We start from the raw sequence: 13,998 nt of genomic DNA on the forward strand, positions 1-13,998 counted from the left end.
AAAAAAAATAAGTGGTAGATTTGTTTTCCTGTCAAAATCTCATCTTTTTAAAGTACGCCCCTCCCTTATTTTCTGGGCGCGAAGGAAACATGGCACTTTCGTCTCCTCAAAGGGTCTAAGAACGTGGGGGTTTAGGAGGGGAGCTGTGGCTTTGCTGAGGGCTTTGAGACAGAAGGGAATTCTGTCACCTTGCGGCTGGTCAGGAGCTGGGCCGGCACCCTGTGCTAGGATGTGGTCACTGTAGAAATAAGTCTGAGGCCCAGCGGTCTCATTTCAGGAAAAGAAACTGAGGCGAGCCCTCCAGTTTGTCTTAGATGCAGCGACATCCTTGCAGACCTAGCAGAGAGGAGGGGGCTGGGTCAGAGGCAGCTGGTTCTGGATTGGGGATTGGGGTACTTGGTTTCTCCCCATCCACCCTTCCTTCCCTTTCTTTTTTTTTTTTTGTATTCGTGTTTTTGTTTTGTTTTGTTTTGTTTTTGTATGTGGAGGAGCAAGTCAGAACCGACGAAGCGCTCAGAGTCTTTATGAATAACTTTGATCAGATTTGGATGTAGAGTTGATCAAAATGGGTGGTTGGATTCTTATACCAAATTCCAGGATCCTGGGTCCTCCCCAACCCTGGGGGTGCTGGGGAGTAAAATGTCATCTCTGATTACTGCCCTTGAAATTGGACTCCTGTAACTCGCGAATGTGGTGGGCTGTGAAGGGTATCAATGGGAAGCTGTAAAATGGGCATATGGTTTACTAGAATCCTTCCCACTAGGTTTCAAAGGCTTCTCCAAAAAACCAACCAACCAACACCCCAAACAAAAAATTGCTATGTGGTCTCCTTCCTTACTCCCCTCCCTGAAGGAGCTGCCAGGCATTTCTTCCTTCAGGTATGTAGGCAGGTGTCCCACACCCTTGGAGGTGTTCCTGATGCAAAAGGGGCAAGAGCCCCGTGAACTGATGTAGGAAGAAGGAGGCTTGGATTTGGATGTAGGACTGCTCCTGACTTTCTGGGCGACCAAGTCCAATCTGAGACTGGACTTCTCTGTGCCTTGGTCTCCTTATCAGTCTTTCTGGAGCCCCTTTAGGAGAACAAAAGACTGTACACACACAAGTACTTTGTGAGGAGGGGGCAAAACTTGAAAGTATTATACAAACAGAAGAGCATACTTAGGGTCTCAGGATGGAAAAAATTCTAAAGGAGGTTTTTGCAGCAATTTCTGCTGAGGAGCTGGGAGAAGTGGCCCCAAGAAATCTTTCTCCCCAGTGCTTTTTTCTCAGCCCTGGAATCACAGCACTCTTCCTTCCGACAGTGGTGAAGGAGCTGTTAGAATCATGGTGTTCTGGCCTCTCTGCCAGTCTCTGGCTCATCTGCTTCCCACCTGCCTCATTGCTTCTCTGTCATGTAATCTTGTAAACTTGCCTTCAAGGGCCCCCGCCTCATCAGTGGGCTCTTAGAGACAGTTTGGGAGAACCACAGGACAGCATTTTGGTGTCTGGCCAGGCTGCCGTCATGGGTCAGGAGCTCCCAGAAGTATCCAGATTGCCACCTTTTGATCTTAAGCCCAGGATAGAAAAACGAGTGGTTGAAATGCCAGTGTAGGGGATGCAGTTGGGGCTTGAGCCCAGCATGCCTGTCACTAACTTTCTGGGTGACGGGTGCAGGGAGGGGAAGAAAGAGGTTGGGCCTCCCTGAGCCTCAGAGAGAGGAAAGGGGACAAGCAGCTCAGGGGGATTTACTCACAGGGAGCAGGGTGAGCCTTGGATGTGCAAGGCACACAAACTTAGAATCCAGGTGTAATTAGAGCAGGCTCTCCCTTATAGTAACAGGTTTTCGATTTTATGCAAATACTTAGGCGTCTGCCAATCTCCAACCCTATGCTCTAGATGCTGTGTGGGGTTCAAAGATAAATTAGACAGCCCTTGGCCACAGGTTGTTTATTAGCTGGGAGTTACAAATACTTGTAATCCAATAGAGGCTGGGAAGTACTAGAAGAGTACAAAGTACTGGGGAAAATCAGAAGATCCTGAGACATTCCTTCCAGGGGACTCAGGAAGCTCCGTGGAGGTGGAGATGTTTAGGCTGGCCCTGATGGATGAATCAGATTTCAGCCCTGAGCACATGTGCAATACCTCAGAGGAGGGCAGGCCCAAGACATGGGTGGGAAATGGTGCATAGTGTAGTTTGTACAGGACATAGAGATCTTTGAAGAGGAGTGACGGGTAAAGGAAAGGTAAGTGGGACCAGAACACGAGGCCTATGAGTACTGTCTTTGAAAGAAAGCCTTTGAAGAGTTTAAAGAGTGTTAAGGTCATTTAAAAGGGTGTATTGTAGGTCAGTATATATTGATTTGGAAAGGGGTTTATGATACAAGGTGAAAACTCATTGCAAAATAATATGTACAGTAGAATCCCATTTTTCATTTTAAAGCATACACACACACGCACGCACATACATGCACGCACATAGAAGGCAAGGCCCCCAAGGATATATATCTCATAGTATTATCCATGATTATCTCTGGGTGTTGAGATTTGAAGTTTTTTCTGTTTGTTTGCATATTTCTTGAATTTTCCACAATTCACACTACTGTTTTTTTTTTTGGCCGCAACACATGCCTTGCGGGATCTTAGTTCCTTGACCAGGGATCAAAACTGGGCCCAGGATAGTGAAAGCATGGAGTCCTAACCACTGGACTGCCAGGGAATTCCCCACACTACTTTTATAAGTCATTTTTAATTTGTTTTTTTAAAAAATTAATTAATTTATTTTTATTTATTTATTTTTTGGCTGTGTTGGGTCTTCATTGTTGTGCGTGGGCTTTGTTGCGGCGAGCAGGGGCCACTCTTCGTTGCAGTGCATAGGCTTCTCATTGCCGTGGCTTCTCGTTGCAGAGCACAGGCTCTGGGCGCGTGGGCTTCAGTAGTTGTGGTGCACGGGCTTAGTTGCTCTGCGGCACGTGGGATCTTCCTGGACCAGGGATCGAACCCGTGTCCCCTGCATTGGCAGGAGGATTCTTAACCACTGCACTACCAGGGAAGTCCCTTTAGTTTGTTTTAAATGAGCACATACTATATGATGGCTGAGGAAAATGACCTAGAAATATGTAAGGAATTAGGTAAAACCTGAGACTAAAAGTTATCCATGCAATAACATTTATGATATCCAAATTGGGGTGGGGGAAACCTCTCAAACGTCCAATAATAAGGGAGTGGCTAAGCAAACTACTATTTATCAACCTGGTGGAATATTATGTAGTCTTTAAAAATGACAGATATGTAGATTGTTGATACTTGGAAATGGGTATATGAAATGGGTAGAACAAAGCAGAATATCATGTAATACATTTCGTATTGATTATACTATGTCAAAATGTGTGTAAATATTTAAATGGATTTGGAGAATGTAGATAGTATTATTAGTGTTTCTCTCCTTTTTTTTATTGTGGTAAAACACACATAACAAAATTGACCATTTAACCATTACAAGTTTATGATTCTGTGACATTAAGTACACTTACAATGTTGTGTAACCATCACCACTGTCCATTTCCAGAATATTTTCATCACCCCAAGCAGAAACTCTGTGCCCATTAAATAATAATGCCCCATTCCCTTCTCTGCCTAAGCCCCTGGTAACCTCTGTTCTACTTTCTGTCCCTGTGAATTTGCCTATTCTAGGTACCTCATATAAGTGGAATCATACAATATTTGTCCTTTTGTGTTGGTTTTATTTCATGTAGCATAATGTTTTGAAGTTTCATCCATGGTATAACATGTATCAGAACTTCATCCCTTTTTGAGACTCCATTGTATGTATAGGACACATTTTGTTGATCCATTCATCTGTCAGTGAACACTTGGGTTGTTTCTACCTCTTGGCTATTGTGAATAGTGCTGCTATGAACATGGGTATACAAATATCTCTTTGAGACACTCCTTTCAATTCTTTTGTATATATACCTAGAAGTAGAATTGCTGGATGGTATGGTAATTCTATATTTAACTTTTTGAGGAACCTGCCAACCTGTTAGTGTCTTTTTAATATAAAGCTCTTCAAGTTTCTTTATATCTACAGTCCCCAGTTCTTTTGCTGTGCTTAATGCACACATAAATTATCAAGAGATTAGTACAGATGTGAAAGCATTTTGCTCTGTTTAAAGGAAAGAGCCTTACAGACCTTAAGATCATAGTGTGTTTTGAATGTGGCTGCGGAAAACACGGTCAACCCAGATGACTGAAACTTACAGATGATTCCAGAACGCTTAGATTTTAGCAAGTTTCAACTTTTACCTTCCCCCAGAAAGCTTTAATCAAGGTAAAAATAAAATAAGTGGATTTGTAACTGCTTTATTTTTGTTCTATTTAGCCAGAAGTCAGAGACAGAGGAGAGAACCAAAAGACTTGGATATTCTCCTGGATCCTGGATAGTTGAAAGTAGTTACGTCGTTCTCTTTGTCTCAGTCACCTAGGTTCCCTGGAGCTAATGGTCTTGAAGGAAATAGGAAGAGTCCTTCAGTTAACTGGGTTGAATGTGTACATAGGAGCCTTGCAATCAGTGCTGGAAGAAGGCAGGAGATAAAAGGAAATAAAAGGCAGGATAAAAGATGGAGGAAAACTTGGTTTTTGTCCACTTCCAGTTACTTCTTTAATGATGGGAAACAGTCCTGCTCTCAGGAAACTCAGTGCGGAGACCTGGGAGTTCACAGTCTGTAGTCCATTAGGAACAGGAGAAAGAAGACATGTGTAAAGTAACCCCTCGTCCAGAGTGAAATGGTGTAAATTGTTTCCAGTGACAAAGACCAGCTGGATAAGTCAGAAGAGCTTTCATCACTCTGTATGTGCTTTTATGGGCTGCTTCAAATTCTGTAGGAGGGAGGTAAATATAAGTGAAGATGCGGCAGTCTGGTGAGGCTTCCTAAAAGAGGGAAGGTTGGTTACTGTGTCTGCTGCCTCCATGCTGATGTCCAGGTGTGCGGGCTGTGCTCTCTTCCAGCCAGCGTCCCGTGTTCCGTGGCCCCAGAAAAGCCAGTGTGTAGGCCTCAGCCACCCCAGGTCCGGCGTACATTCTCCCTGGACACCATCCTCAGCTCCTACCTTCTGGGCCAGTGGCCACGAGATGCTGATGGGGCCTTCACCTGCTGTACCAATGACAAGGCCACCCAGGTAATGAAGCTCTCTGCTAATGGGATAAGGGATAAAGGTGGGGCGGTGGGCTGGCCGAGGAGGCCTTGGGTCGACTTACCAATACTCAGTCATTGATGTGACTTGTTCTGGGTTTTGGCTGTACATATGCACCATGTAGCTTTTCATCATCTCATCTTAACCAACTTGGTTCTCTTCATAAATTTACCTGAAAATGAGTTTGCATTCCACCTGACTGGTGGGAGAGAGAAGGCAATCTGGGTTTATCAGTTTGTCTTTGAGTATTCATGTGTGGGTATACAAGAGTTGATTTTGGAATTTATTCTAGGTTTTAATAAATGAGATTTATGTTGCTAAAACAGACTAACATTCAACTGAGTATGCATTCCCCAGACAACTGGAAGAGGTGGCCCGAAAGTGTGTTGAGCCAGGATAGATCCCACTAGAGCAACAGGAGTGGAAAGTTCTCAGATAATGGAGAGTTGATCCCTAATCAGCAGCCCGGCCTGGGATTTCGGTGGACCTGTTTGAGTCCAATGGAGCCCAGGTCCCCTCTTCAGGGTTTTTCTCTTCATTAAGAATCCTAAACTTAGAAGGGATCTCTGTAATCATCCAGTCCATTGGTCAGTTTTTGAGTAAGGTAGTGTTAGCCTGAGCAAGAAGTCATCTCATATGTGAAATTTTACAAAGATATCTCTTCATCTGACTCAGGACTTCAACATTTTCAGCAGTTAAGTTTTTAAGAGTCAGATCTTCTCCCTTTTGATGCAGTTTAAGCCCATTCCTGTTCAAATTCAGAACAAATGAGTTGTTCTCAGGAAAGAGGAAACAGGGTGGGGAGAACACAGGCTCAGAGGAGAGGCAGCCCACGTCCTGGGGGATGCTGGGCCAGTCACTCTTCCTTTGCACGCTGGAGCGTGCCCGCCCCGCCTGATTGGAGGTGGGGTGCCGGCCAAATGGGAAAGGGTTTTGTGCGCTCGCTTCCCCTGTCCTCCTCTGCGGAGCACATCTCCCAGTCCCTTTTATTTATTTTTTAAATGAGATCCATTTTCAAATGTTATTAGTGAATGTTTGAATGCCCAGTACTGTTCTTGGCATGTCAGAGTGGAGAACAAGGAAATGAGAACAAGATTTGACCTTGGTGAGTCTGGATGCCAGTTCCATGAAGGCCAGTGAACAGGGAGCCAAAGGATGAGATGGGGCCAAATGTCTGGCACAGTTTACAGGAGGGGAATTCTCATAGGAATATGCCACCTTGGACCAACAAGAGTTGCTGTAGTTAAAGTTGATGGCACTTGGGCTTCGCTGGTGGCGCAGTGGTTGAGAGTCCGCCTGCCGATGCAGGGGACACGGGTTCGTGCCCCGGTCCGGGAAGATCCCACGTGCCGTGGAGCGGCTAGGCCCGTGAGCCATGGCCTCTGAGCCTGTGTGTCCGGAGCCTGTGCTCCGCAGCGGGAGAGGCCGTGACAGTGAGAGGCCCGCGTACCGCAAAAAAAAAAAAAAAAAAAAAATTGATGGCACTCTTTTTTTAAAAATTAATTAATTAATTTATTTATTTATTTATTTTTGGCTGCGTTGGGTCTTCTTTGCTCCGTGTGTGCTTTCTCTAGTTGCGGCGAGCGGGGGCTATTCTTCATTGCAGTGTGCAGCCTTCTCATTGCGGTAGCTTCTCTTGTTGTGGAGCACAGGCTCTAGGTGTGTGGGTTTTAGTAGTTGTGGCATGTGGGCTCAGTAGTTGTGGCTCACAGGCTCTAGAGCGCAGGCTCAGTAGTTGTGGCACACGAGTTTAGCTGCTCCACGGCATGTGGGATCTTCCCTGACCAGGGCTCGAACCCCTGTCCCCTGCATTGGCAGGTGGATTCTTAACCACCGTGCCACCAGGGAAGTCCAATGGCATTCTTTAGATCTAGGAACAGACTGTGAAGGGAGAGCACGCTCCAGGTAGCACACCGACCTCCCGGAAGCCCCAGACCCTGTTGTTCCCTGTGTCCCCTGAAAAGGGCAAGTAGGATAGGTTATACTTCCCCTTCACGTGCCTGGAGCACACACCCCTTTCTCTTTTGAGAGAGTGTTTAGTCCAAATAATGCGTCTAGTCACGGAGGGCTTCCTGGAGGAGCAGGACTTGAGGTTGCTTTGGTTGTGTAAGCTCATGATTACATCCCCCTTCATCAGATGGCAGGCTTCCATGCAGCCCACCTACCTATCCCTGTAACCCCGTCACTGTCATTTCCTGCTACCAGCCTTCTAGGAAGCCTCCATCCCACTCCTCAGATGGCGTTCTCTTTGTCAACTCAAGGCAGGGTTGGCCTCAGATGTTCCCTGGCCGGATTTAGAGGCATGGGCTCTAGGCTGTGTGTTTTGCTCAGGCTCCAGCTGCAGTCCAGATCTTTTATATAACAAGTCCGGGCTTCTTGCCACAGCAAGACAGAGGCCAGCGATGCGCCTCCGCGGGTCTGGCAAGGCCGAGCTGTGCAGCTTTCCTCTTTCCCTGGGCTGGGCTCCAGCCCTCGAGGAACCCTTAGCAACCTGTCAATATTATGGCTGCAGTCAGGAGGTGGGAGAATTCTGATCAACGTGGGCATCCAAACCCAAGTATGTGCTCTGCCCATCTTTCATTCCTGGCCTTCTGGGAATTTTCTGCTTCTAGGTTTTGGGCTCCATTCAAATTCTTGCTTGAGCACCCTGGTCTGGCACAAGCTACCTTCTTCAACATCTCCCAAAGAAATTGGTGCTCCTTCCCTACTGAGCATGGCTACATCACCCAGAAGGGACTGGAGATGAGGGAGAGGTTCTATGGGGGAGACACAAGGGGGTGCAGAGAAGAGTGGAGGGAAGGTAGGGAGGCAGGATCTACCAAAGTCCTTGAAAGCTTTTAAGTCACTAAAAATAGACGATGCCAGCACATTTCCTTAATTCCTTTGAGCTCGAGGGGGGCTGTTCCCACCCCTACCCCCACCTTCTGCGCTTTCTCTTCTAGCCACACCAGTGAAGTACCCCCACCGCACCTGGCAGGCCCTTACTTCTGCTGTCTTATCTGTGCCCCCGACCCGGCCCCACACACACCCCAGCCAGCCGCCAGAGTGTGTGTTTGGAGACCTCATTAGCCTGGCACTCCCAGGGGCAGGACTTGCAGTAAGGACAGCAGCCATCGTCATGGTGTAGGCCGAGCAGCTCGGCTCCCCTCTCTCAACCCCCTAGAGCAGGCAAGAGCCCTGCAAGTTTCATATCAGAACACCTGCCATTTAGATAGCCCAGCACACTGTGTCCTCAAGGCTTCTCCCAAGGCAGAAGATGAGTTAAAAGCTCTCGGTTCTTGAATTGCAGCAGGTTGCCAACAGTCCCAGTAGTCCCCCCCTGGGCTTAGCTGTGTTTTAAGCCTTTAGGCAGGCGCAAAGGATAGCACGGGTGGTTCCCAAGCAACTTGCAGTCTGACATGGAGAGCGGGCTTACCCAAATAATTGGGGCAAGTAAGGAAGAGAGGTGGATGGATCTTATTTGGGAAATTGGTTCTCCTAAGGAAGTATGAATTTGGTCATTAGGGAAGGAGGGCTTTGGAGCTGCTACATGTTCTGAGCCAGGATGGGTGATGGGAGCGGGACGACCAGGTCTCCCAGAGGTCAGCTTGGTGGGTGTAAGGAACAGCTTGGGGGCAGTGGCTGCTGGACGCAGAGGGGCCAGTCACCGAGGAATAGGAAGGCTCTTGTGTGGTGTCACCATCATCTGGAGGTTTCTTTGTGTCTCGGAGGACTTTGTCAGGGTTGTCCAGGTAAATCTGAATCTGTTTTCCCCTCTCCTGACTGCCCTCCCCCAGGTCAGCTGGTCACTCAGAGCTGGCCATCAAGTGCTGTGGGCCGGCCGCTCCTGGCACTGGGCCCGGGGCTGGGACGGGAGATGGCAGCACATGCTGGTGGTTGCAGTCACCCCCTCCCTTCTTGCTGGGAGTCTTCTCGCACTCTTCTGGAGGGAGGAAGTGGTCTCACCACAGCTGGAATGACTGTTGGAGCCAAGTTCCCCCGCTGGTGTTCTCATCCTGGAGACAGATGGGACCCTGGGTGCCTGCTCTGCCTGGCCCCCCGTTCTGCTCATCCCCAGCCCCATCTCCTCTGCAGGCTCCAGGTGAGGTAGGGATACCCTTATGAGAGACTTTTTTTTCTCTAGGCCTGAGTTACCCTTTGGGAAAAAAAATTAGCTTAAGTCCTTGACAGACAGACATGGAGTGTCCTGAAGGGCAGAGGCAGAGGTGGCATGCTTTGTTTGGGAAGACTTCCCTTTCTGTGACTTTCCTTACCTGTGTGCTGTCCTCCTCTTTTTCCCAATCCAGTGCCTCAGCATTTGGTGATGACACAGATTCAGTCTGCTTATGATGGGCCTTTCTTTGCGGGTGTGAGGGCCTGGGCACAGTGCCTATTTCCCAAACTGGTGAGCAGGACCAGTTGTTCAGTATATGGTTTGACATCAGCATAGAATATTTGAAAATGGGTCCATGATGGAAAATCTGAGGGTTGCACAGTCACCGTAGGGCCACAGATGGTGGCCTTGGCCACCTGCTGCTAGAGTTCTCGGCGCTGGCCGGCAGACCACCCTCAGAGCCTTTCCTGCCTCTTTTTCTGGCCAGAGTCCCAAGAGGCTGATTCCCTGCTGAATTTCAGTTCAGCAAGTAGTTACTGAGCATATATGCTAGGCCAGGCACCACGCTGCTCTACACATCCGCATAGGTACACTGGGTTATGTTCCCAGGGCCCAGCCAAGGTCACTGGAGACAGCAAGGACCAGGACTCTTCCTGTCTCAGAATCTGGGTAGAGGCTTAGTTGAGTGGGGGGCAGAGAAAGAGGTTCCAGTTTGGAGGGTTTGGGCTCCATCTCACCCCTGCCTTCTTGTTATAAAGCTATCCTCGCCCTCACCCAGTCATCCCACATGTTGCTCTGGGACTTCAGAATCCCAGGCAAAGCTTCCGTGGTCTAACCTACATGCAGTTTTGCATAATCCGAGCATCGTCTGCATAGTTGGCTGACGCCACTCATGGCCATCAAGTAGCCCTGCTTCTCTCCCTTAGCTGCTCCCCCTGGGCCAGGGCGTTAAAATAAATCTGTTCCAGTGTGTGAGTCCCTTTGACAAACATGACTGGCCTGCTGAGCTCAAGCTTTATCCTGCTTCCAGAGGACTGTCTGGAACAACTACTTACGGTGCCGTCACACAGCCCGGCTTGACCCCCATTGCGCCATGAAGGGTCACTCTTTGAAGCATAACCTTCCTTAGCTGTGACTCTTCTGTGCTCCAAGGAGACCTTGGCCCAGATGTCTGTGGTGAGACCCAGGAGGGAAGGGCCTGTCCACCCAGGGGCACTGGAAATAAGGGGCGGGCATGGTCCCTTTCTTGATGCTCCTAGGTCACTGTGGAGGGGCCAAGGCCCATACCTGTGCATGTGCCTGCCTGAAGAATTCTCAAGGCCAGCATGTAAACAGCTTCAAACACAGGATAACCTACTATATTAGGTTCCTGAGGCTGATGTAACAAATTACCTCAAACTTAGTGGCTTAAAACAATGGAAAGTTACTCTCTCATAATTCTGGAGGCCAGAAGTCTGAATTCATTCTGCTAGGCCAAGATCAAGGTGTTGGCAGGGCTATACTCTCTCTGGAGGCTCTCTGAGAGACCCATTCCTTGCATCTTCCAGCTTCTGGTGGTTGCCAGCATTCCTTGGCTTGTGGCCACGTCCCTCCAGTCTCTGCCTCCATGGTCATATTGCCTTACCTTCTTCTGTGAGTGTCTAATCTCCCTCTGTCTGTCTCTCATAAGGACACTTTTAATGGCATTAGGGCCCACCAGGATAATCTTTGCATCTCAAGATCCTTAACTTAATCGCAACTGCAAAAACTTTACCATGTAAGGTAACATTTACAGGTTGCAGGGACTAGGACCTGATTTCTTTGGGGGGCCATTTTCAACCTGTCACACCTACAGACCTCGGCTCCTGCTACTCTGCCCCTCACCCACTCTGCGCCAGCCACACTGGCCTCCTTATCATTCTCAAACCCACCAGACTGGCTCCTGCTTGGGGGCCTTGGCACTTGCCATTTCCTCCATCTGGGTCACTCTCACCTCTGATATCCACATGTCTCACTCCTCATCTCCTTCATGTTTTCAGCAGATGTTCCCTTTTCACTGAGGACTTCCCTGACATTTAAAATAACATTCCCCAGCCCAGCATTCCTGTTCCCTTTCTTTGCTGTATTTCTCTCTTAGTACTTATCACTGTTTAAACTGTGCCTCCAGCTAGAACATAAACTCAAAGGGGATGAGGATTTTTGTCATTTTGTGCCTTGTTATGTCCCCGGCAGCTGGAACAGCGCCTGACACACAGTCTGCATTCAGTAACTCTTTGTTGAGTACGTGAGTGATGTGTACCCTGAGCTCATCTGATCAGAGAAGATGCAGAGTGAGGCAGCAGACCACATGAGGTGGACAGCTAGGAACGGCTCCCTGATGGGAAGGCTGGGAAGAGCTGGTACGGCGGGCCGTCTTAGGTGGGGAGACCAGGCTTAGAGGTCGAGGGATAAGGAAAGAAAAAGGAGATGGAGCTACATTTGCCTGTGGGACAGAGGGCCCACGGATGGAGGGTAAGATGGTGATGTCTATGGCCAGGGGTGGTGTTGAGGCAAAGCGATGGCCTTTGTAGCACAGTTTACAGAGTAGGCAATAGTTGCTGGGAGATGCTGCTGAGCAGATTGAGGCGAGATGGACTGAGAGAGGAGATGACCCCAGCTGCCATGAGTTTTCACATGCATTCCAGCCTCCAGCGCTAGCCTACACTTCTCCTTCCACCCCCTCACGTATCTCAGAAGAAGGAGGCTGTTGAAGAGTTTGCAAGAGATATTAGTAGAACCGGTGGCAACCTGAATGTGGCTGCTTTTACCTCGTTCTCACCACCCACCTGTGAGTGCAGAATCTTCCCGGAGGAGGAGAAACAGGCATCAACACCTTAGCCTTTGTCACCCTTCCTCTGTAGTCTCTGCCACCTTTCCAGGGACAACAAGCTTGCGTGGAACTCAGCTTTGATGAGCAGACCTAGTTATCTATAGGGTTGGCTTGGAGCCCTGGGAGGGGAGGAGTGTTCGTGCATCTGCTCCGCTCAGGGGGCTGTGGGCTTCTCCTCTCTTTTCAGTATCTGCAGCAGCCTTTTCTGAGGCTCTGTCTGCCAACACCCTGATAGGCATTTGGAAGTAGACCAGCTGCTTGGTTTCTACTGTCAGAGCCAGCTCCACCTCGAGGCTTCGGGGTACAGGCCTGAGGATATGCTCTCTGCCCTTTTGCTAAAGAAGGAATAGTGGGGACGCATCTCTGGAGGGTCTCCCTTGTGGTGCTGGCCTCAGGGAAGGGAGTCCAGCAGTTGTCTCACCCTGGCTGTGTCGCACGGCCGGGTAAAGGCCCTGATTGGTGGGCAGCTGGGAGAAGGAAGAGGCAGGAAGGCTCGGCACCCCCGTGGACCCTCTCCTTGGCAGCTGTTGTGCAGGGCAGCCTACTCCCACAGCCCCGCTCAGACTGCCATCACCGAGCTCTTCTTAACAGCTGTTGGGTGGTGAGTTGTTGGGCTTTTTCCCTCTTATCCTCCCCCTTTTCTGTTTGTAACAACCTCTCGGGGGAGGTCAGCGGATCTGTTGGAGGAGACAGTTCCCAGGCCCTCATGGTTTTGGCAGCTTGTGCAAAGAAGTTAGAGAGGAACTGGTTCCACCAGAGCCTTCCCCCTTGGGCCCCTCCCTTGGAATGGAAGTAGGGATGCTGGTGGCGGGGGAGGGACTCTGTCCTCCTCTGCCTCGTGCTTAGAGCCAACCGCTTCCTCCCTCTGGTAGGGGCTCAGGAAGTGGGTCTACAACTCCCCCTGCCTCCATCCTGGGTCCTCTGTCTTCTGTGCAGTGGGGGAGGGAGGATGGCGGACTGAGAGTCAAGTTCTCACAGGGGCAGAGCAGGGCCCAGGAGAAGGAGCTGTGATAAAGCCAAGAGGGGTCAGGAGTCAGGGCTGAGTTCAGAATTCTGGCTCCCTCCTTTGCGAAAATCTCCCCTCCCTATGTATTCAGGAGGACTTTGGGGACCCTAACCCTCTGTGGACAGGGAGAAATCACGGAACAAGCTTGAGGTACTGCACTGCACAGAAGTCTTCTGCTTCAGTTCAGGATGGAGCATGGGGCATCTCTGTTGAGCTTTTTCCTGTCTTACCAATTGATGATTCCTTAATGGAGTCCCGTCTGGTAACTTGTTTTCATTAGGCTCCCAGGAACCTGGGCCCGTGCTGGGCACACAGATGGGGTGGGCATCGAGGATGCCAGTGTTTCCCTGAGCCTCCAAAAAGTGCTCTTTTGGAGCTGGTTGGGATAAGGAGGGACAATTCTGGTCCTCACTGCTGGGGAGAAGCACTTGGAATAGTTGGGGCTATAATCCATGTGTAAAAGTCATAAGAGAGTAAAGAGCAGGTTGGCCTTATTGGCTCATCAGGGAAGGTTTCCTGGAGGATGTGGACTGGGAAAGAGGCAGTGCAGGTGGAGAAGCCTGAAAGAATAAAAGGGGCTGGCAGTGTCCAGGAGGTTGATGAGCACATGAGAGAAGACTTCACAGAGCCAGCACCTCTGTCTGGGAAATGGTGTGTCTGTTTCCCCAGAGCCAGCCTGAGAAGCTGCTCTGTCTCACTGGGTTTCTCTCCCTGCAGACCCCCCTGTCCTGGCAAGAGCTTGAAGGTGAGCGGGCCAGCTCGTGCACACACAAGCGCTCAGCGTCCTGGGGTAGCACAGACCACCGAAAAGAGGTAACTGCCCCCTTTGACTCCGTGGCCCGGGAAGCTGCCTCTCGTCTACCCCCAGCACCATGAACACAG

The 13,998-nt window shown here is 49.5% G+C and overlaps 1 protein-coding gene across 4 annotated transcripts in view; it reads left to right on the forward strand.

Annotated features, from left to right (window-relative positions):
* The window catches only part of FAM117A (family with sequence similarity 117 member A), a 64,457-nt gene that overhangs the window by 41,625 nt on the left and 8,834 nt on the right, over nucleotides 1-13,998 (forward strand). For all 4 annotated transcript variants that reach the window (XM_055089973.1, XM_024130505.1, XM_055089974.1 and 1 more), the window contains 2 exons: nucleotides 4,985-5,154; nucleotides 13,834-13,929. Coding sequence is in view for 1 of the 4 variants with exons in the window: in XM_024130505.1 (XP_023986273.1) it covers nucleotides 4,985-5,154; nucleotides 13,834-13,929 (266 nt within the window). In the remaining 3 variants the exon portion in view is untranslated. The remainder of the gene's footprint in view (nucleotides 1-4,984; nucleotides 5,155-13,833; nucleotides 13,930-13,998) is intronic.

The sequence above is a fragment of the Physeter macrocephalus genome, chromosome 14 (assembly GCF_002837175.3).
Source record: "Physeter macrocephalus isolate SW-GA chromosome 14, ASM283717v5, whole genome shotgun sequence".
In the NCBI taxonomy this organism is placed as follows: Eukaryota; Metazoa; Chordata; class Mammalia; order Artiodactyla; family Physeteridae; genus Physeter; species Physeter macrocephalus.